The 10662-nt window shown below is 45.3% G+C and overlaps 1 protein-coding gene across 2 annotated transcripts in view; it reads left to right on the top strand.

The window, feature by feature from the left end:
• The first annotated feature begins 2102 nt into the window (after positions 1-2102).
• Positions 2103-10662, top strand: part of lhx3 (LIM homeobox 3) — a 71272-nt gene continuing 62712 nt past the window's right edge. The window contains exon 1 of one of the 2 annotated variants that reach the window (XM_048558748.2): positions 2103-2335. In XM_048558748.2, coding sequence (XP_048414705.1) covers positions 2230-2335 — 106 coding nt within the window. In that variant the 5' untranslated portion in view covers positions 2103-2229. Of the gene's footprint in view, positions 2336-9647; positions 9806-10662 lie in introns of those variants that run through there. The other variant, XM_048558749.2, reaches the window with a different exon arrangement.

Genomic DNA, 10662 nt, shown 5'->3' with positions numbered 1-10662 from the left:
GTAGTGATAATAACACTGGACCACTGACCCCTGTAGATGAAGACTGGATGGAAGGATAGATGATATACATGCGCATTGATGGAAAGCAAGAAAGCTCGCGAGATAGTTTGATAGATGGACAGATAGACAGAAAGAAAGAAAGAATCCTTGCTGTAGAGAAAGAGGCTATTCGGTCCATCGAGTCTGCACCAAACCTTCGAAGAGCAACCCACCCAGACTCATTCCATTCTCCAATATCCGCATTTACCATGGCTAAAATTGTATCAGTGATAATGGGAACTGCAGATGCTGGAGAATCCAAGATAACAAAGTATGGAGCTGGATGAACACAGCAGGCCAAGCAGCATCTCAGGAGCACAAAAGCTGCCGTTTCGGGCCTAGACCTTTCAGCAGAGAATCTCTCTGATTGATGAAGGGTCTAGGCCCGAAACGTCAGCTTTTGTGCTCCTGAGATGCTGCTGGGCCTGCTGTGTTCATCCAGCTTCACACTTTGTTATCTTTACCATGGCTAATCCACTTAGCCTCCACATTTTGGACTGTGGAAGGAAACCTACACACACACGGGGAGAATAGATATATAGCTCGCGAGCTAACATGAAACGCAGGTAGGTAAACGGAAGCAGAGACGTGGAGGTAGACCATAACTATGTTTTATTCAACTTGCTTTTTCAGATGTGACTAACCTGTCCATTCCCAAGGTTGCTGCCCTTAGCTCCTATTTAATATTTGTTCTTTTTCTTTCCGGCGAAATGTTTAAGAAGTAGCAGCTAGAAGCAGAATCTGGAAGACTATCGGACACTTGTAACATAATGTTTATTTGAGGCAAAATATGTTAGGAAACTAGAACAAGTCTACAAACTGTTTTTTTTTAAAAAAGGAAGATAAGCTTAAGGTTTGAGGTATTCCTATAGGTCTTTGGGAACCTAATTCTGAAAAAAAACAAGGTTCTAACCTAAAGGGTTATTTTGAGTTTTGCATGCTCGCCGACCAGTCTGTGTAAATCAGGAATTCTCGGTGTTACATTTGCTCTTAGGCATAGTTAGCTGCTACTCGGTCCACCCTCCATTTAACCTCCTTGCCCACAGCTTCTCCAAACCCCATATATTTTGGCCTTCTTTTAATACCCAGCTCGTTATATTTTTGGTAAGCTAAAATTTACCGAGGGCTTGCTTTTAAAATCTTATCTTTTTTTTTCGTCTGTTCAACAGCAATGATATTCTGAAGACAACTTATTCCCACACCTGCAACTCGCTGTCGGCAAGATTGTGGAGTGATTTCGAGAACACCCCCTCTCGTTAAGGCGAATCTAAAGCTGCTATAATAAAAATGTTTGGCAGAATTCTGAGATGTTATCTTTCACAAAAAATTTTTATCTAGAGATTTTACTCGAAAGGTGTTATTTAACTCTAAAAGCACCGTTTAAAACTATATATGCAATTATTTGCGGAGACCCTATTTAAATGCCCCTCCAGCCCCTGTCTTCAACATAAATACCACCTTTTCCTTGCTATGATCCGCCCTAGAGAAGCTTCACTGGACTCCAAACATAAGCTGTACTTTCTCTCCAAAAATGCTGCTAGATCTTCTAAATGTATCCAGTTATTCTGTTTTAGTTTGAGGTCTTCCACATTCGCAGTTCATGGTTTTATCCTATTTTATATGGATTTGTGTAAATGTGCGTATTAACGGTGTATATATGCTTTTACATCTAAATATCTAAGCGCATGTTTGTTTCTGGTAATTAAACGCCCCGAGACATTCAAGGTCAAAACGCGAGTTTAAAGGATCCAAATAAATCCACAAAGTGGCGGTGCTTTATTAATGGAAGGGAGTAGTGTTTGACGAATTCAGAGATAATTTGGGAAGGAGGTGGAGTGTGCTGTCTCTCTGAATTTCCCTATTGTTCAGAACAAAACACTGACACGTGGATCAAGTTGTACTTGGGGACACAAACGAACACCCGGCGACGCGTCTATCCAGCCTTCCGCTGAGTCCCAAGACAACAAAATGTGCGGCAGCATTGGCTACAATCGACGGCTAGATCAGCTGACAGTATTAATTCCAGGAATTCCCCACTCGATCTCTCACAGACACCAGTAGCTTCCTCTCCCCGGCCCGCGGCTATCTCTCCTTGTCTTGCAAAAGGGATTTACATACCCCATATCTAGGCTCCAATTTTTTTTTTGCTTATGGTTATTTTAGTTTCTTTTTTGTTTGAAGTTATCATTTATGAAGAAAATTTCTGCCGTAGTCCGAAATACAATGCTGCTGGAACATCCTGGACCTACAAGCTGCCCGAAATCGACAGAGCGCCCACGGTTTAACGGCGGTGCAGGTGAGATGGGTTTCGCTGTTTAACTGCCCTGAGTTCCAGCACATTCAAATGGCGCTGCGTGGAATATATTGTTGGCTCTGTCCTTTTTCAGAAAAAAGAAGCGAGTTTCTCAATCATTACCATTTTATCGCCTCTCGATTTCACCCCTCCCCCACCCCCAATCCGCAGCTCATCCTTTTCTCAATTTGATAGTTTATCTGAGGGTGGCTGTACACCCACGCACAGCTAGACCTAATTGTCCTGCACTAAGAAAACAAAAAAAACCCTCATGTTTCACTCAATGTGTAGAGCGTGGGTTCCCCGCGTTAGAACTACAGGACTGTAACGTTGCACCTTTCTCTTTATTTCTTTAATTATTTTTTCAATTTATACCTAATATTTTGTACCTAGCTATCTTTGCAGCTAAGATGGCGCCGGAAATGGCGACTTTGTACACTTTTCGCTATACTTGACAATAAACCTAATTCCAATTCTAATTCTGGAGAGAGAGAGAGAGCGAAGGAGGGAGAGAAAGGGGGCGAGGACGCGTTTTTCATGCGTTTCCAACAGTCACGCAGCCTTTTGCAGACAACATCCCAACGCCGTTGTAATCTGACACTCAATATTAAACCCTCTGCTATCCCTTTCACTCTGAATATGAAACGAGGATGTGTACTTTCAGAACATTTAATACGCTCAGAAATTTCACAATAGTGTGCGCATAGTCTCTGGTTTGTGTGTCATTTTAGTCACTAGCCAGTATGAAGACAAGATACTGTTTGTTAATTTTAGTATTTCTGAAAAATAAACAAGATGAATTGTAACTTTACCCGCTCCCCCAACCCTCCTCTGATCCCTGGGTAAGCAGCACACGTTATGAATATGTAATGAAGCTCATTGTTATAGGAAATTGTATCAACAGATGTACAGCGCGTGTCTGGGTTGAGTCCGTCGGTACAGGCACATCATTCATAGTCAGCATCCAGGACTGGTCTTCTGTAACCCCCACACGGTAAGATCCCAACCGGCCGTCTGCCCCTTTGCCCGTTTTCGCACGTCTCTCCAAAGCAAGCTCTGACCTGGAAGGAGGGGAGGGAGTGGGCGTAAGGGGCCGGGGAGATTCCTCAGCTCAGGCGCTAGTCTTTCCAAGCAAACACATTTCGATTCCCGTCCTTGACCGAACTGACTCTGTCGAGTTCTTCAGCTTTTGGGAATGGAAAGGTGCGTTGGGAATTGACAAACACTGCCGCCCGCCCCCTCCCCTTCATATCCCTTTGCATCCAAACTTTCACACACACGTGTCTTGTCTGTGTGTGTTTGTGTGTGCCGTCGTGAGTGTGTGCGGATGGGTGTGTGCGTGTTGTGGGATGGTGATGTGTGTGTGTGGGTGGCTGTGTATGAGGGTGTGTGTGGATGTGGGTGTGTGTGTGTGTGTGTGTGTGGGTGAGCGTGTGTGAGGTGGGGAATGTGTGTGTGGGTGGGTGGATGTGTGTGTTTCTGCGTGTGTGTCTAGGGGTGTGTATGTGTGTGTGGGTGAGTGTGTGTGTTGGGGGGATGTGTGTGTGTGGAGGGGTGGGTGGTTGTGTGTGTTTGTGAATGTGTTTTTGGAAGTGTGTATATGTGTGGGGTGGGAATGTGTGTGTATGTTTGTGAGTGTGTATGGGGGTGTGTATGTGTGTGTGGGTGAGTGTGTGATGGGTGGATGTGTGTGTGTATGAGGGTGCGTATATGTGTGTGTGTGTTGGGGGGATGTGTATGTGTGTTTGTGAGTGTGTATGGGGGTGTGCATGCGTGTGTGTGGGGGGCGGGCGGCGAGCTGTGGGGCGTAGAGAGGTTTGCTAAGTGAGGTTCGTAGAGTGAGGATGGCGAGGAAACGACGACATGGAAGCGCAGCGAGTAATATTCGTGAAATTCTACCGTCCAGCCATACCCGACCATGAGCGCAGCAAGTCTGACCAAGGCCAGTGTCTGGCCCCATTTCTCGGGTTAATTAGTTGGTGCTGGAGACGGTTGGGGTTAGGTAGATCGGGTGAGATAAAGATAAAAATCCCCGGCAATCTCCAGTGGGGGCATGCCTCCAAACGGAAACGAAATTTGCTGCCTTCAGTCTACCCAACGGTTTATTAAAATGATCTCCAAGGTTGTTAGTCAACGTTCCTCCAAAAATAGTCGAATGTTTGAGAGGGCCGCGGGGGCCGATGTATCCTCAGTGTGGCACACACTTCCTACAGCCCAGCACCTCGTCCGCCATTCCTTTGGGAATGAGATTCCTTTTTTTTTGGTTTGCCCATCCCATCCCTAATCTCACAGGAGGCAGCTAGTTCAGGTTGTCTGACATGATCGGCGGCCCACACAACCCCTCGGTGTATAGCCAGTAACAGATGACAGTGTGCTGCGTACACAACATGCACTGGAGGGCATGTCTCTCCGATCATTGAATCAAAGAATCCCCACAGAGAGGCCATTCGGCCCATCGACTTTTGCACCAGGCACGCCGAAGATCATAATAAAATGTGAGGCTGGATGAACACAGCAGGCCCAGCAGCATCTCAGGAGCACAAAAGCTGACGTTTCGGGCCTAGACCCTTCATCAGAGAGGGGGATGGCGTGAGGGTTCTGGAATAAATAGGGAGAGAGGGGGGGGGGGGGGCGGACCGAAGATGGAGAGAAAAGAAGATAGGTGGAGAGGAGAGTATAGGTGGGGATAGGTCAGTCCAGGGAAGACGGACAGGTCAGGGAGGTGGGATGAGGTTAGTAGGTAGGAGATGGAGGTGCGGCTTGGGGTGGGAGGAAGGGATGGGTGAGAGGAAGAACAGGTTAGGGAGGCAGAGACAGGCTGGACTGGTTTTGGGATGCAGTGGGTGGAGGGGAAAAGCTGGGCTGGTTGTGTGGTGCAGTGGGGGGAGGGGACGAACTGGGCTGGCCGAAGAGCTTCCCACTCAGGCTATCCCTATAACCCTGCATTTCCTATGGTTAACCTATCTAGTCTGCATTTCCCTGACCACTACGGGCTTACTTAGCATGGCCCATCCACCAACCCCGCCTCCGCCCGGGAGGAAACCAGAGCACCCCCCGGGGAAACCGGCGCAGACACGGGGAGACTGTGCCAGCTCCACACTGACTATCGCCTGAGGCTGGAGTCGAACCTGGGCGTCCGGGGCTGTGAGGCAGCGATGCTCACCACTGGTCAAAGTATTCCTTTGACGTTGCTCTCCAGTCTTAACCAGCCAACTCAGTATTGGCAGGGCTGACGCAGTCGCTAACCACGGGCAAGGTGGCATACCAGTATTTAGAATGGCCTGGACACCTAGCGCCTCAGGTTCAGGACCTGTGATGTGCTTCACCTTCATCTGGTTCGCTCAGTGTCCTTTAGGAGAGCTGTCATTCTAACCCGGCCTGGCCTACATGTCGCTCCAAACCCACAGCAATGTAGTTAGCTTTTAAAAGCTCTCTGAGCAATTAGGGATGGGGCAATAAACTCTAGTCCAGCCATTGACGCCTCCCCACACCCACATCCCACGGCCGAATATCAAAAGATACAGCGCCGAGTGAATTTAGGACTAAAAAAAAGTTCATCTTCTCATACTCAATATCATTTCCAATGCTTGTGAGGACGAAACAAGATGTCATTTTGAAAACGAAACCCGCTAATTGAGGTTAAAAATCGCAGTGAAAATTGGAAAGCATTTTGACAGCCTGATTGGAAATTGCTGGTGACTTTAGTCTTTCCAACTTTCTTACCTTCGAACTGATGTATCAAAGTCAGACTCTAACGCCTCCCGGACTCGAACTTGCACCCGGGCTCTTCCGATTCGCGAGCAGAGAAGCTTGCTCTCGATGTGTGCCTCTGTCAGCTGGATAAGATCTTAAAACTTTCAAAAACAGAAATTGGTGGAAAAGGCTCAGCGGGTCGGGCAACCTCTGTGAAGAAATTAAAATAGATTAGTGTTAACCTTTCTGGTCTGGTGTAGAAAGCTCGTCGGTGCGGTAAGGAAGGGTGACCGGACCCGAAACGTTAACTCTGATTTTTTTATTCTTCACAGATGCTGCCAGACCTACTGAGCTTTACCAGCAACTTCTGTTTTTGTTCCTGATTTACAGCATCCGCTGTTCTTTCAGTTTTTTTTAAATCTTAAAATATTCATTGCCATTTGATGTCGAATTTACCGCCGCTAGCCAGTTTTAAGAAGCAAATTAACCACTCACCCCAAACCCCACCACCTCCTCTTGCTCTCTCTCTAAAAAAGATGTTGGGGTCAGATTGCTCTGCCTTCACTCCAAGCCCCCTCCCCCGCTCCCATTATTCTCGCCGACCACATGCCGCTGCGCCTTGTTGTATCCCTAAGTTTTGGACCCCAGCCCACCAAACCCTGTTTTCATCGGTCCCTTCAAGGGAAATAAATAACAAAAATTCAAATCTTTAAAATGTTAGGGGAGAGACACGACTGAAGCGCCAGTCGTTTACAAAAAGATGTGTTTGATAAACTCTCGGAATGCAAACAAATGGGGCATTGATTTTGAATTCATCAGGAGATACATCAGTAGCACTACTGCCTGATTTCCCCAGGCACCGGTCCGTTTTAAAGATCAGCGTCAACAAAATTTATCAGGGTGTTACTTAACATTTCATTGAGCGCAGAATATTCGAAAAACAAACTGGAGGCGGTGGGTCAGTCAGATCGTTCTCTTTATTCCTCAGAAATGCAACACTGGTTTTCTCTCTAACAAGTAGGTAAGGCGTTTTAGGATAGCGTGTCCGGTTCAGTAAGATTTAGCCCATTCTTAGCTTCGGTATTTAACATTCTGAGAAGTGTCTGAGCTCGCGGTACGGCCTCCCTAACGAGTGATCCCCGCGGGGACCGATAGCGACCGTTTGTGTCGCTCGGGCAAAGGCTGTGGACGGAGCCCAGCGATTTCGAATTCTCTCTAAAGGACAACCTGAGACGGGAAAGCGTGCTTTAGGTGAGTATTCAGCATTAACAAGAGTCCGAGCGTCTTCCGCGTACAATATCCTGGGGGTGACTTCTTCTACGTGAGTTAGTTACACAATCCTCACGTGTTAATTGCCAACCATATTTTCTTAAATGACCCTTTAATTTGATATTTGATCGATATGTTTACCAGAGATAATTTGCTCATACATTTATCTGAATAGATGTGTTCCCCGACGCGCAAGGATGCTGTTCGCTTAAAACAAGCAGAATTTGCGAACACTTTATTCAAAACGATATCAAGCCAATTTAAAGACGTGTCCCCTTGTCCTGAAGCGGTGATTAACATTGTAGGTTATAGAAATAGTAAATATGAACATTTATCCCAGGTACATTGCCATGTGTATACGTGTCAATGTATTCTTGTATCTTATCTTGTGTATATTGTATGTCAATGTATCCCTGGCACATTATCATGTCCGTGTATTCCTCGTGCTTTACATTTGTGTGCCAAATGATCAGTGCTCCTCCTGCATTGCATGTCTACACAAATGGCCATGCAACTCTGGTGCACTATCATGCGTATACTATATGACCATGCATCCATGCTGCAATACGTGTATGCAATATAACCATGTATTCTTGGTGTATGACATATACTATATGACCATGATTCCCCGATATATAAGTGTATGTTATATGACCATGTACCACCACTATATGTGTATACCATATGGTCATTTATCCATGCTGTAGCACGTGTACTCAAATATCTAACGGACAAATATCTGAGGGAAGCAGTTCAAAGACTTTTCTCAGTCAGCCCCACAACCCACCCCCTTCCAGCCCTCCCTGATATTTAGAGTGACATTTGTGCAAATCCAAGGTTTTTCCGGGATGTAGGAGCAATTTTAAAACGCCAGGCTTTTGAATTTTGTCGCATCGTAGCCGAAATGAAAACAAAACAGGCAAGTGATGCCAACAAAGCCCTCAAAGTTGTTTATACATTAGGAAATTGAAATAAATCCACCCTAATTAAACGAAATCACCGACAGGAAAACGCCAAGGACGACATTACCAAATCGTGTCGGTAATTTTCTGGACTTGGCTTCCGGTTCTGCCTTGAAATAGAATTTTAAAAAAATTAAAAGCCACACAAAGTGAGAGTCAGCGATATTTCACGCATGGAAGAATTTGTATATAATTCAATACTCTGGAAGCAAATTCAAAATATACAAATAAAAACGCAAACACAAGGCTACAGTTACATATTCACAACTAGCGCAATTACAGTTCTATATATGTGTAAAATGCAAATATGACCACTCATCCCTGGTGCGTATGCTATATAATTATAACTAGTATATACAATAAATTATAAATTAATATGTCATGTATTTTCATGTAATCTTCACCAAGAGAAAGCCTAGGATCAGGTGTGAATCCAAAGGGCGAGATTTGACAGTCTAGTTATCTGTCGGAGGTTTTTAATCCAGCTGCATTGCTAAATTTCACTCGCCCCTTCCCTAGCCGCCTTTACTATGTTCCACTGCCGTCCAAATGATTGCAGGCACCATCCAGAACCCCACCGCCGGCTTCTTTACAGGCAGTTTTCAACGTTTTTACTCCCTCCCCCTTATAGGTCAGATTTGATTCAAATTCCACTTCAGAACTGAAATAAGTTAAAGCACATTTTACGTAAAATATTTTAAACGTGTCCAGTACAAATTAAACCATATAATGGCAAAAAAATTGAAGAAATGTTCGGGATATCGCCAGTTACTTTATAATGTGTTATGCGGGCAAAAACTTAAATCAGTAGATGGGAAAGCCTACAGGTTTATTTCTCGCCTGGGCACAGATGTTCCGTCCCACAATCCTACCCAACCTCCCACTCGTTGGCAGGCTCCAGTGTAGAGGAGCTGGATCAGATCTTTGCCTTTTGTTGTACCTTTCAGCCGCGAGAGTTACGAAGAGAGCGTCCGGCCGTTTGGAAATTAGTTTCTGTGCAAGGGAATGGTGGGCACGAAACATTAGCAGATTCACCAGTGAAACTTTCATTCTATATATACATACGATGTAGGTGACTTTCTGTGCGTGTGTTCGTGCGCGTGTGACCGTCTGCCAATCTGCCCGTTTGTGTCTATGTCTCCATTTCTGTGTGTGTGTGTGTGTGTGTGTGTGTGTGTGTGTGCCTGTGTGTGTGTGTGTGTGTGTGTGTGTGTGTGTGTGCGCGCGCCGTACACGCAATGTACCAGCTCCACTCGCTGGTCTGCCGAGCCAGTAGTAACACTTCGGCCCTGCACTGCCAGTGACTCTGAGATCGTTGTTCAATGGGCGAACTCTGCACGCGGAATTCATCCCAGTGCCCCGAACTACCACTTTTGAAAAGTTGACCTGGACAGACACTGAAGGTCGGAGTACGTGCTTTGCAAAACCAGCAACAGCGACTTTGGGTTTGGGGCACAGATGGATGCTGGTACTGAACTGAAGCCAGGGGAGAATTTAAACAGGGATGCGCCGAAAGACTTCCGGACCCAGAATGATCATCTGCGCAGAGGTACTGAGTCCAACTCACTTTATTCACGGCGCGGGACATTGTCATTATCTGAACGGCCGAACACCTCACATACAACTTCTAGACTCTTGCTGATGTATTTTTCGCTCGGTGTTTTGGATAGAGTGTTAGATAAAATCAGTCTGATATCAAAAGCCGGTCACTAACAAAAATTAAGCTCTGGAGAATTTCACTACAACCAGACGCGTAATCAACCAATGCCGGCCAACTCTTAAAACCAGTCAATTAACTAATTAGGTGATATTTCCATTTGAAATTTTGCTCACGTTAACATTTTAATCACTTAAGGCTCAGAATTAACAATAAAACCCTCCATAGCCGGCCATCTATGTTCAGTATTTAAATAGATACTGTGTTTTTAACACCTTTTGCAATGGTCAGATCTGCAATAGGAATACGGCCACATGGGGTGGGTTCAGAGTTTGTAGGTTATTTCAAACGGCTGCTATCCAGAAATAAATGACTTGCTTATAATTACGCCAACCGTTTGGGTCTTAATGTCACAACAATTTTTATTTTAATTATTGGGTTGTGAGATCCGATCTCGCGTGTACAGGGTTTACACACCCCTCTCCTTTTATCTATCCGGAGGTTTACTTCTTATTCCTTTTACGTTGAGTTATTGTTAATGCTGACGGCGGATATATGCTGACACGTCTCGTCTTCCCCATCTTCCTTCCTCGCACGGCATTTAACAATGAGTTTGTAATTTTTAGGAGCAGAGGCAGTTTTCATTTCCATATTGTGATTGCACTCTTCAGTGGGAGCGATCTCGGGTGGATTCATTTCAGGGATTTTGTTTTGTAAAAATGCTGTTATAATAACGAGAGGTGCACATG

This window comes from Stegostoma tigrinum, chromosome 29 (assembly GCF_030684315.1).
Source record: "Stegostoma tigrinum isolate sSteTig4 chromosome 29, sSteTig4.hap1, whole genome shotgun sequence".
In the NCBI taxonomy this organism is placed as follows: domain Eukaryota; kingdom Metazoa; phylum Chordata; class Chondrichthyes; order Orectolobiformes; family Stegostomatidae; genus Stegostoma; species Stegostoma tigrinum.
This window is presented reverse-complemented; position numbering and strand designations above follow the sequence as displayed.